The sequence below is a fragment of the Elephas maximus genome, chromosome 7 (assembly GCF_024166365.1).
Source record: "Elephas maximus indicus isolate mEleMax1 chromosome 7, mEleMax1 primary haplotype, whole genome shotgun sequence".
Classification (NCBI taxonomy): domain Eukaryota; kingdom Metazoa; phylum Chordata; class Mammalia; order Proboscidea; family Elephantidae; genus Elephas; species Elephas maximus.
Window position 1 is genome coordinate 56,414,280 of NC_064825.1, and position 13,793 is coordinate 56,428,072.

Genomic DNA, 13,793 nt, shown 5'->3' on the forward strand with positions numbered 1-13,793 from the left:
TAAACTAAGGACATGTGCCCTAGAAGTCTTACCAAGGACTTGGCTACACAAACTTTTTTTTTTAGATTAAGCCTGTGACTCATGGATCTAACCAACTATGATAGCAGAAAACCCATTAGTTTAGACTAAAGGAGACAGAGAAAGAATTAAAGGAGAGAACCGTGTCTACCTCTTGGGATTCTAAGGGAGGAAACGGGCCAAAGGAGATATATCAATTGTCCTCCAAGATTATAAAAAAAAAAAAAAAAAAGCATTCTTGGAGCAGCTCAGAGATCAGCAGAACTGTTGGAAGGAACAAACGAAGCAGGGCCTTCTCAGTTTCCAAGTTTTGGGGCACAGTCTCCTAGATCTCAAAGGATTGGGCTACAGCCTCCCAGGTTGCAAAGAATGGGATCTTGGTCAACTTGGTTCTGAAGTATAGGGCTCTCTGTTAAGGTGTGCCAGGGTGATGAGGATGCTGCCCAAAGCTGAGGGGGTGGAGCTCCCATGCCCAAGGGCAGAAGGATAGGGCCTTCCAGGGCCAAGGGAATGGGGTCACCACTCAGATGGATAGAAGAATGAGGCCACCAAAAGAAGGGATAGCAGAGTTACTGTCTAATGGGCCTGGAAGTTGGGGTTGAAGCCTAGGGCCAAGGAGCCTCCACCCAGCATTCACAGGGTGTGGCCAACATCTAGATTCTGGAGGATGGGACCATTGCCCAAAAGATCTCAGAGAACAGAGAATTATTTCCAAGCCTAATGAAAATTGTTCTGCTGGGTTTTGGGCTTATTGGTTGCCCTTTATCTCTTCTTTCCCTCCAATTTATCCCATTTGTAATGGAAATGTCTACTTTGTGCATGTTCCACCATTGTACTTTAGAAACAGATAACTTGTAGTCTAGATTTCACATGTTCACAGATGAAAAATAGAATTTTGCCCCAGGATAGAATATGCCTAAATTCTCACCCAAGCTTGATTTAGATGCTTCACTAGATGTGATTTTTATCTTGGAATTGATTCAAGACTTTTACAGTGGTGTGAGGGGTGTGTTTTGCATGTGGCAAGGACATGAATTTTCATATTTCTGTTATAGTCACATCAGATAACTAAAATACTGTCTTAATGAATCAGATTCTCTACGGTAAGAGACAAATAAAGTGTTTTTCAGGTAAGACAAAGGCACTGAGTTCCAAAAATTGAGACTTCTGGAATGGTACTAAAATTAAAAATGATTAATGAATAACTAAAAGCAACAATGGCAGAAAAAGTCCACTTTTTTCCAGAGTGTCTACACTGAGAATGAGGTAGGCAAGCTCTAGATTTTTTAGAAGCACAGAAGAAGTAATAAGTCACATCTATAAGACCCTCTTTACCATACAAGCATTTAGATATAATATGAACTTCCTAAGCATGTGCAGGACACTATGTAAGATTTGTAAACATATGCTGTGGGAAATTTTAGTATTGTTTTCTAAGTGGATCTGAGACAGTCTGTCAACTAGCAAAATGTCAGTGTGAGGATTATGGGACCCTGCACAACCTCTTAGAAGCTTATTTCCTGGCTCATAAAGTATCTCCTCTGTCATATTAATCTGGACATGCTTCAAAAGCAACTACTACTATGTTATTATTACTCTGACTAAATTATTACTACTACTGTTCCTATAAGTTATTTTAATGACTTTAGGAAGGAAAAACAACTATAGTAGGTGCTGTCTTAATAAAAAATATCTTCCCTCTAACAAATATTCTTGGGAAAATCTCTCCAGTAGACAGAGTAAACAGTGTTCTTTTATTCAAGTTGATCAGCAAAATACAAACACAAAGCAAAAACTACAACTTGGAATTCCAATGCCCCAGTTAACCTTCAATTTTAACCTGTTTTAAAGTTTTTTTTTTTTTTTTTTGCCTTATTCTCTGAACTTTATATGTGTACCCTATGGTTTTCTATCTGTAGATGACAAAAAATTGGGAGAGATATATGGCAAAATAGTAAGATATAGTTGAAAAACAGGAATGAAATGAGATAAAACTGTCACAAATGAAACCTAAAAAAACTAAATAGAAGGAGTGAAAAAAAAAGTGCAAAATATCATCTTTGGAGAATATTCATTAGGGGTGAAATTGTGGACTCCATGGCACCAAGTTATAGCATGTTCTGTGGTAGATGTCTTACATTCTGCATTACAAATCTTCAGTTTTATCCACTGATTCCATGACTATTGGTGCCTTTCTGAATATATAGATTAGTAAGAAGTAATCCTTTATTACTTAAATTATTAGTCATCTATTTTAGTTGAGTTACTTGGGCAAAAGAAAAGTCACAGTATATTGTTGCTATGTTTATGAACACCCAAAATAATGAGGGAGGTAAATATGCACATAGGATTTGTGAACATAGAAATAGTTCCCGATGGTGTATATATGTATATATTTATTTCACCCAAATTAGAAGTTAATTTCATAGTGATTATTTCAAAAATATGCAATGACACTAAAGTTTTCTCTGCTACATTTTCAGTAGAATTCCCAGAATACGAGTACTTATCTCCCGGGTCTTAATGCAGTACACAACAGGGTTGAGAACAGGAGGGACTAATAAGTACACATAGCCCATGATAATGTGCACCACAGCTGGAACATGCTTCCCAAAGCGATGGATAATGGAAACTCCCAGCATAGGGACATAGACCAGCAACACAGCACAGATGTGGGAGACACAAGTGTTGAGGGCCTTGAATTGTTCTTCCTGAGAGGCAATGCCTAGCACAATGATCAGGATCTTCAAATAAGAGAGGAGGATGAACAAAGAGTCCAGTCCAAAGGTGATGAGAATGATAATGAGGCCATAGATGCTATTGATGTGGTGGTCAGAACAGGAAAGCTTGATTATATCAGGGTGAAGACAATAAGAGTGTGACAGCACTTTGGTCTCACAAAACTTCAGCTGCTTAAGGAGAAAAGGTGCAGGGAATGTGACAGCCACAGCCCTTATCAAAAGCCCCACACCTGTCTTGACAATGGTGTCATTAGTCAAAATAGTAGTGTACCTGAGTGGGTTGGAGATGGCCACAAAGCGGTCAAAGGCCATGGCCAGTAAGATGCCTGATTCCATTAGGGAGAAAACATGGATGAAGAACATCTGGGTAAGGCAGGCATCAAACTGTATTTCAGGAACAGTGAACCAGAAAACCTTGAGCAGAGTAGGCAGGGTGGAAGCACAGAGCCCCAGGTCACTAGCAGCCAGCATGGAGAGAAAAAGGTACATGGGTGCATGAAGTGATGGTTCCACCCAGATAACCACTAAGATTATACTGTTACCCAGAAGGGCAATTAGGTACAGGGCATAAAACAAAATGGAGGTCATTGGATGTGAGGCCTCCAGGCCAAGGAAACCAGTTAGAAGAAAAGGTCTGTAGGTGCTACTGTTGAAAAGGATCATGATGTCTGATTTATAGTAAAGAGGTCAATAGTCACTTTTCTCCATGGTAGGAGGGTCTCGATTAGTATATCATCATCTTTTTCACTTCCAGTGAATAATTCGGAGTACAAAGGTCAATAGTTGCTTCTTCCTAAAGTGATAGAGTCTGAATTAGCACATGGTCACCATTATCCTTTGTAATTAATGTGCCTGTATCATGAGCTTTTCCTTAGACACTACATAAAATCAGCACACTATTGGAGGCACTAGTTAACTTTAATACAACAAATTTGTAAAGCAAGTGCATATAGTTGTTTGATTTCACCATATATGACTAATTTAATTAAGACATGAAATATCACGTGTAGAGAGAACATCTGCGAATTTTTTAATATAAAACATGATTATGCATCCTGTGAGAGGACACCCTCATATTAGTTTGGCAAATTACAGTCTAACGGAATAGGTATGAAGTAGAAAAACCTCTCCTTTATTCTTGGTTTGTTTTATCTTTCTTCATGGGTATTAAGAAAATTGAGTAACGAAAACAAAGTGAAGATGTGAATACCATCCATAAAGGATCCCTGTCCATGCAATGCGCATGGAAGTAAAGTCAAGAAATCAAATGACATGTGACATTGGGCAAATCTGTTGGAAAAGATCTCTTTGGATGTTAATTTGAGGACTAATGTGCACCTGACACAAGCCATGGCATTTTCAATTGCTTCATATGCATGCGAAAGCTAGAAAATGAATAAGAAAGACTGAAGAAGAATTGATGCCTTTGAATTATAGTATTGGTGAAGAATATTGAATATACCATAAACTACCAGAAAAACAAACAATTCTATCTTGGAAGAAGTACAGCCAGAATGATACTTAGAAATGAGGATGGCGAGACTTTGTCTCATATATTTTGGACATGTTATCAGAAGGGATCAGTCCCTGCAAAAGGCCAACATTCTTGGTAAAATAGAGGGTCAATGAAAAAAAAGGAAGACCCTCAACAAGATGGCTGACTTGGTGGCTGTAACAATGGGCTCAAATATAGCAACAGTTGTGAGGATGGCGCAGCACCAGGCAAGTTTCTTCTGTTTTACATAGAGTAGCCATGAGTCAGAACCGACAGCAGAGCAACAACACCCAAGCAGAGAGGACTGCGACAGCTATTCTGATTAAATTAGATTAACATCTGTCTTTTCCTATTCACAATTCCTGGGGCATTTTATGTTAAAATGGTGACCCCACATGTGTCAGAGTAGAAATATGCTCCATAGGATTTTCAATGGCTAATTTTTTGTGAGTTTATTGTCAGAACTTTCTTCCAAATAACTTCTCGGTGAATTAGGATCTTCAAATTTTCAGTTAGTGGCTGAGCTAAGTTAACCGTTTGCATCACCCAGGGACTAAAACAAGACAAGAGTTCAGGAAATCCATATTCTATCACTGCCTTTGGCACTAGCTATGTGATTTTGGTTAACTTGCTCAGCTCTCTGAATTTTAGTTTTTTTTTTTTAATTAAAAATGTGTAAAGAACGTAGGACTATACGAGTGATTTTTAAAAGACCTTTCCAATGAGGAGTTATTGGTTAAAATTCTTAATTTATTTTTATAACAAATACATATCTATATATATTTGAAATTACTACATGCCTACAAAGCGGCCCTCTATGGATACTGTGGACCCTGCCTTTTCTGTTCTAAATGTAAACTGGAACAAATTCCTATAAATGTCATTATTGTAATGGAAGCAAATGTACTGTGTGTCAGAGAATGCTCCCTACCCAGCGTTGTCGAGTCGATTCCAACTCATAATCCAATTTAAGCTAATATACAGGTGTAAGTAGGAAATGCCAACAGAGTTTTATTGTGGGACAGGAGTATACCCAAAAGGGAGAAATGTATGCGTAAAAGAGAGGATATCACAATTTAGAATCTCTAATAATTTGGGGAACGGTTTTTAGTTGTGGAGAAAGGCTTGACTTGAGGGGCAGCACAGAATAAGTTTGAGAAGTGACAATTTAAAGAATATTTTATATAATTCCAAATAATGAAACAAATATTAGGATAATAATTTTGAGTGTCTGTGTGTGGGGGAAACCCTGGTGGTGTAGTGGTTAAGTGCTATGGCTGCTAACCAAAGATTTGGCAGTTCAAATCCACCAGGCGCTCCTTGGAAAGTCTATGGGGCAGTTCTACTCTGTCCTTTAGGGTCTCTCTGAGTCGGAATCGACTCGACTGCACTGGGTTCAGTTTGGTTTTTGGTATGTGTGTGTGAGTATGTGTGTGTGTTTGGGTATGGTCAATGGCTCTGTTACATTCATATTTTTAAAAGATAATTCTAAGTGCAATGTGGAGAATTGATTACAAGGAAGCATTTTCTTACAATAATGTTCTTTACCTGTCTCAAGAAAGCAGTATTTACAGCAACAGCTAACATGTAATTAACAGAATAATACTATATCTAAAGAAGTGTAGCACTTTACAAGAACATTTCCATAAAATTTATTAAAACTGTATGCAAAAAAAAAAAAGTTCTAGTTTCCTTTATTTTGTAGGTGAGAAATTGAGCTTAGGGAAGTAAAATGACTTCCCCAGGAACAAGCTACACACTAACAAGACCAAGAGTTAAGTGTGAAATCCCTGAATTTTGCCGTACAAGAGGGTTGATTCCTTAGTTAGCGGTGTTACTGCATGAAAAGGAAAAGCGCAGGCTCCTAATTGGTTCAATAGTTCTGTGACCTGGAACAGCATACTTAAAATATTTAAGATTAAGTTTAGGCTTATATATTGTGGGTAATGATAATAAGGAAACCCTGGTGGCATAGTGGTTAAGTGCTACCAAAAGGTCGGCAGTTCGAATCTGCCAGGTGCACCTTGGAAACTCTATGGTGCAGTTCTACTCTGTCCTATAGGGTCGCTATGAGTCAGGATCGACTTGACGGCAGTGGGTTTTGGTTTAATGATAATAACAGTAATAATACCTAATGAATAGGGGTGCTGTGAGGAGTAGATAAGGTAATTCATAGTAAGCATTTAAAACCAAGCCTGGTACATAGAATATTGTCAGAAATATTGATTATCAATAATATTTCTTAGCTGAGAACCTCACATGTGTCTTTGCTATATTCAAACACCAAATAGATTGTCTGAATGCATGGTTGCTGGCAGCAGAAACAACAAGAGGAAATTTGAGGGGCACATATTTTATAAATAAAATCCTAAGAATTCTTTCCATAACAATGGCATGATATTTTATACCCGTTTAATGAGAATCCGTTGCTCACATTGAACATCTCCATTGCTCTCTTTTGGAAACCTGGTGAATCAGAGAGTAATTTACATCTTCAGAATGAGGACAGTTACGCAAAGGCCTTGAGAAAATATCGCCCCCCCGCCCCCCGAGCCTTGATTTTATAACCAAATTTTGGAGCAGAAATAAAGTCTAGTGACAAAAATTACCTTTTAAATCTACCCTTTTCCTGGGATTTCCTTTGGGAAAAAAAGAATCAGCTTCTTTCCCACCATATATAGTAAGTAAGCACTTCTGGACCAAAGGCATAAAGACATGTTCCTAAAATTGTGTCTGGGATCAAGGAGTTATATACCTGCCCACGTATGCGTGTGTTTACCAGCTTGTCTCTACATTTGCCGGAGATTTTTCCATGAGAACAGTGTCTGCTGAGCCAATGCTACTGAGTGGTTCCCCAGAGTCCACCACTTTGTAAACCGTATTTTAATTATTTTCCTACCTGTGTGACCTTCTGGTAGTCACTAAAATTCTTTTTTTTTTTTTCTGTGTGACCTTCGGTGGTCACTAAAATTCATGTGGCTATTTTTCTACCTTTTTATGAGGCGTAAAGCGATATTATTTTGAACAATTTTTCCTCTATTTTTCTCCTCAAACTAGGATCTCAACCTGTATCTGTATGAGAGTACTTTGTGCAATTAATTTCAAATATTATGGATATTATTTATTAAACATATAGGCTTGCCTTCATTATAATATTTAATTAATTTTAGAATTAGTAACAAAATTTTTCTTGGGTTGTTAAGCTTTTTAGCCTGTTTTTTCAGTGTATCTGTGTTTGGTGGTAGACAGGAGGAGTGTTTAACTGATTCTATAAAGGAAAGAAAGGCCGCGGAGAAATAAAACAGTTCTAACTATCTCTGAGATATGTATAGTAATGCAGGATGAGGTTGATGCTGACCTCAGATTTTTATATTAATTTAAAAAAAGAAATTTGGCTCCATGAGTAATTACTGTGGACATTACCAAAGGAACAATAAATGTGAATGTATACAGCTAAAATTAAGGGCAATATTCTTCATGTGGATCTAGAAAGTGGGGGTTTTTGTTTAGGGAACATTGAGTTTATTATGTTAATGACGTCAGAATGATATAGAAAAGGACAGTGAGAACCTTGAACAACCTGAAAAATTTAATTGTTACTGAATTGTTCATGTAGAAAGTTTTGAAATGGCATTTTTTGTTATGTATATTTTCACAATAATAAAACTGCTTTTATAAAAAGCGAGGGTAGAGCAAAGACGGTGGAATAGTCAGATGCTTTGTGTTGTCCTTCTTAAAACGACGACACCCCTCCCCCCCCAAAAAAGAATCAGATATATTTGGCAATCTAGGAACCTAAAGACAAAGCTGAAGAATCAGACTGAGTGGCAGGTAGATGGGAGACAATTCAAAAAGAGTGGAAACAGATTAGGGACAGTGGGATCCCCGGCATCCTGCTAGGTGTTTGTACCCAGAGAAGTGACACATGTTGATTGCAAAGGTTACAGAATATGAGTAAAATAAGAAGATTCATTTTGTGGGGTAAATAATTATGTTACTCAATGGTTAGACATGTAAATCAATGTGGATTTTCTTTGTATCATTTTTAGTCTTAAAATAATTATGTTAGTGCCTTTATGTATTTTTGGACTTTGGGATCACAAACAAACAAACAAAAAAAAGTTTGTGCCTTTATGTATTTTTGGACTTTGGGATCACAGTATCCTTTAATTGAAATACCTCTAAGAGGTCACCTATTCCAATTCACCCATATGAATTTATCATGAAATCTTTCTGTGCACATTTATGACCTCCATCATCTCTAGTGTTGAGAAATTACTGAATATAAGTCAGAAAACATTGAAGCATATAAATTCATACTTGCTTTTCCACTGAAGGTTATTCAAGTTAATCTTTGCTAATCTGACATGTTTTAGATTTCCACAGCATAACAAAATACAAGAATCAGCCTCCTTGCTGCAGTTGAACTTACAGAATTGTGTCTTTAATAAGCATTCATTTTGCCACAAAAGAAAATACATCTACATAATTCATGTTTCTCTGATGCCCACAGAATTTGATAGCATTTTTCTGCTTTGGATTATGGTCCACATTTTTTGTCTACATTATGGGTTCTGCTTATGAGTCATGCCTCCATTGATTTGTGACTGTTTATACACTTATTTATTCCTTCAATACATATTTTGAGTCAAAATGTGTTGGTCCCTTTGTTACTGTAAATACTTCATAAAGTAGAATAGACAAGTTTCCTGTCCAAAAGGAGCAGACTTCTATCGTAAAGAGACAAATGTTTTCTAGGAAGGTGAGGGCATCGAGTTACAAAAATAAAGACCTCAGGAACGGTAATAAAATTAAAAAAAGGAGGATGTGGAACTAAAAGTAACAGTAGTAAAAAGAGCCCATCTAATTTCCAAACTGTCTAGACTGAGGATGAGATGAGCAGGTCCTAGATTTTTTAGAAGCACAAAAGAAGTAATGAGTTCCATCTCTAAGCTTCTGCTTTGTCATACAATCCTTTAGATACAATATGAACTTCCTAAGCATATGCAGGACATTATGTAAACTTCGTAAACATAGGTTGTGGAAAATTTTAGTGTTGTTTTGGAGTGCATCTAGGAAAGCCTTGATCAATCAGCAAAATATTAGAGTGAGGAATATGAAAGTCTCCACACAACCTCTAAGAAGTTTATATTCTGTCATTAAAATATCTCCTTTATTATTTTTGTCAGGACATGCTTCAATGTCACTGACCTAAATTATTGCTATTATTTCTCTTTAAGTTATAAACAACTCCAGGGAGGCAAAAATATTTATAGTGGTTTCTGTCCTAATGGAAAATATCTTTCCTATACCAAATATTCCTCGTGAAAAATTCACCAACATCTACTCAGAGTAAACAGTCTATTTTTCCTTACTGGTGCTGACAGAATTTCATGATAAGCAGAACGCTCATTAGCAAATAGAAACATCAGCCAAAGAGTTCAACTTGGCATGGAATTCCCCAGTTAACCTCTAATTTCAACCAGTTCTATTTATTTGTTTGTTTGTTTATTTATTTACTTATTCCTTCCTTCATTCATTTATTTATTTTTTGCCTAGCTCTCTGAACTTTATATGTGTGCCCCAACTTTAGATTTCAAGGAATTTGGGACAGATACATGGTAAAATAGAAGAATGTATTTGCAAAGCAATATTGAAATAAAACTCTCACAAAGCAAAGCTGAAAAAATTAAACCTAACCTCAAAGATGTAGAGAAAAAAATAGTAGAAGGAGCATCTTTGGGCAATATGCATCATAAGTTAAATTAAGGACTACATGGCATCAAGTTATAGCATGATCTATGTAAGATACCTCATGTTCTGCATTATTAGTCTTCCAGTAAATCCACTGATTTCATGAGTTTTGGCAGATTTCTGGATATATAGGTTATTAAGAACTCATCATGTATTTGTAGAATAATTACTCATCTATTTTTGGTGAGCTAATGGGGGGAATTAAAGGTCACAAGATATTGTTGTTGTCTTCAAAAACTCCTGGGCTAGTGAAGGAGATTATCATCTTCATTAGGATTGTGAACATAGAAATACTTTTCAGTGGTGTACATTTTTCCTTTCTCCAAAGTAGAAGTTAATTTCATAGGGATTATTCCAGGAATATGCAAACAATACTAGAGGTCTCTCTGCTACGTTTTCAGTATATTGCCCAGAATATCGGTACATACCTCCTACGTCTTACTTAATGCAGTGTACTGCAAGGTTGAGAATAGGAGAGACTAATAAGTACACACAGTTCATGATAATGTGCACCACAGCTGGAATGTGCTTCCTAAAGTGATGGATAATGGACACTTCTAGCATAGGGACATAGACCATCAGCACAGCACAGATGTGGGAGACGCAAGTGTTGAGGGCCTTGAATTGTTCTTCCTGGAAGGCAATGCTCAGGATCTTCAAATAAGAGAGGAGAATGAATGCAGAGTCCAGTCCAAAGATGACAAAAATGATGATGGGATTATAAAGGTTATTGATGTGGTAGTCAGAACAGGAAAGCTTAACTACATCAAGGTGCAGACACTATGAGTGGGAAAGCACATTGGCCTTACAACACTTCAGCCTCTTAATGAGAAAGGGTCTTGGGAAGATGGTAACCAAAGCCCATATCAAAACCCCACGCCTGTATTGGCAATGGTGGCTGTCTTAGTCGTCTAGTACTGCTATAACAGAAATACCACAAGTGGATGGCTTTAAGGAAGAGAAATTTATTCTCTCACAGTTTAGTAGGTTACAAGTCCAAATTCAGGATATCGGCTCCAGGGCAAGGCTTTCTCTCTTTGTCGGCTTTGGAGAAAGGTCCTTGTCCTCAATATTCCCCTGGTCAAGAAGCTTCTCAGGTGCAGGGATCTCAGGTCAAAAGGACACGCTCTGCTCCTGGTGCTGCTGTCTTGATGGTATGAGGTCCCTAACTCTCTGCTGGCTTCCCTTTCCTTTTTTTTTTTTTATCTCTTAAGAGATAAAAGGTGGTGCAGCTCACACCCCAGGAAAACTCTCTTTACATTGGATCAGGGATGTGACTTGGTAAGGATGTTGCTATCCTACTCTAATCCTCTTTAACATAAAATTGCAATTCCCCCCTAATCTTCTCTAAGATAAAATTATAATCACAAAATAGAGTACAACCACATAATACTGGAATCATGGCCTAACCAAGTTAATACACACATTTTTTGGGGGGGCACAATTAAATCCATGACGTTGGCCTTAGTCAAAATAGTACTGTACCTGAGTGAGATGGAGATGGCCACATAGTGGTAAAAGGCCATGAGCAGCAGGACTGATTCCATTAGGGAGAAAAGGTGGATGAAGTACATCTTGGCACCAAACTCTATTTCAGGGACATTGAACCAGAAAAGCTGCAGCAGCGCAGGCAGTGTGGAAGCACAGAGCCCTAGGTCACTAGCAGCCAGCATGGAGAAAAGTGTACATGGGTGCATGAAGTGACGGTTCCACCTGAATAACCACTAAGATTGCACTGTTACCCAGAAGGCCAGTTAGGTACAGGGCATAAAACAAAATGGAAATAATTGGGTGTCAGGCCTCCAGGCCAGGGAAGCAGTCAGAAGAAAGTGTCTGTAGGTATTGCTGTTGAAAATGACCAAGATGTCTAATCTGGAAAACAAAGGATAATAGTTGCTCCTTCCTAGAGTCAGAGAGTCTGTATTAACACATTGTCACCATTATCTTTCCAATAATGAACTCTACTTCATGAGTTTAGCTTAGATGCTACATAAACTTATATCACTACCGTAACAACATTATAGTCAAAGGGAAGCATAGAGGCACTAGTGAAATTTTATACAACAAATTATACAAAAATCATAACGGCTATTTGATTTCTCCATGTAAGACTAGTTAATCACTACCTGAACTCACATTTTCCAATATAAAACGTGATTGTTGTGAGAGGACAGCTTAATTCTAGCTTGGGTGATTAAACTATAGGGAAATGATGAGGAAGTAGAAAAATCTCTCCATTGTTCTTGGTCATGTTGTCTATCTTCATGAGCATTAAGAAAACTGAATGAGAGAAAAAAATGGGAGGTATGAATGCCACACATAAAGGATCCCTATACTTGAAGAGTGACTGCAACCTCTCTACCAATTCACAATTCCAGGGCAATGCAGGGTTAAAACCCTGACTCCTCTCTCTCCCTCTACATATATGTATATATTTTTAATCTGGTATTTAGAAGTACCTTTTTCTTCCACTACCCATTTGGTATTCCCTTTGCCCTCAGTAAGCACCTCAGATGGTCGTGGTTCTTTGTCTGGTGTGGTGGCCCAAATTTTCATTTCTGAACTGTCTGCACCATTAGTAATTATGTTAGAACTGGGCTGCCACAGTTTTATATTGATTTAAACACGAGGCATGGTAGTACTAAGAGACGTCCTAAAGCATCTCCTGTATTCCAGACATATTCTTCTTTACCTCCATTATCTAAGATTAATCCAATGTCCTGTTGGTAATCAGGATCAGTCACATCAAATATCACAGTAACTCTGTTATTTGCCTGTGGATACAGAGGCATGAGGAGCCCAAAATGGCCAGGTGGCATTCTTAACTTTCAGTTCAATGGAATCAATGTTGTGTCTCCTCATGACATTCCTCCCTTTGGAACTAAGACCTCTAGACCCACAGAGCATAGGGTCATGGAGACAGGAATCAAAATTTTCTGAGTGAGTAACTAGGGTTAATACTGAGTGGTGCCACTGCTATTTCCACCTTTGATTCCCAGACCTATGAATCCTGGCTATGGGAAAAACAAACAATATATTGGACATTGGTTTAGAACACGTACATGTTCCTGGAGAACATTGACCCAACCCTTCAAGGTATTGCGACCAAGCTGGTGCCATAATTGTATCTTCAGATGGCCATTCCTTCATTGTATCAGGCCAGCTGCTTCAGGATGATGGGGAATATAGTAAGACTAGTGAATTACAGGAACATGAGCCCATTGCCACAATTCATTTCCTGTGAAGTGAGTCCCTTGTTCTGAAGCAATCCTGTGTGGGATACCATGACAGTGCATAAGGCATTCTGTGAGTCCATGGATAGCAGTTTTAGCAGAAGCATTAGTGCAAGGACGGTAAATAGGTATCCAGAGTAAGTATCTATTCCAGTCAGAACAAAACACTGCCCTTTAAATGATGGAAGTGGTTCAATGTAACTGGTCAACCACCAAATACTAGCAGATCATCTCAAGGAATGGTCCCATAATGGGAACTCAGTATTGGTCTCTGCTGCTGGCAGATTGAGCACTCAGCAGTGGCTCTAGCCAAGTCAGCCTTGGTATGTGGAAATATATGCTGCTGAGCCCATGCATAACTCCTGTTCCTGCCACCATGGCCATTTTGTTAATGAGCCCATTGGGCAATGATGGAAGTGACTGGAAAGTGGATGACTGATTTCCACAGAAAACATCATCCAATCCCCAACTTGATTGTTAAAATCTTCCTCTGCCAATGCCATCCTATGGTGAATAGTCACATGAAACACAAATATCTTCACTTCTTTGGTC

General features: G+C 38.0%; 1 protein-coding gene across 1 annotated transcript; it reads right to left on the minus strand.

Moving 5' to 3' along the window:
• Positions 1-2,489: 2,489 nt before the first annotated feature.
• On the minus strand, positions 2,490-3,422 carry LOC126079226 (olfactory receptor 51L1-like). The gene has a single exon (XM_049890158.1). The coding sequence runs from the start codon at positions 3,420-3,422 to the stop codon at positions 2,490-2,492; it is 933 nt and encodes a 310-aa protein (XP_049746115.1).
• Between the last annotated feature and the right edge of the window lie 10,371 nt (positions 3,423-13,793).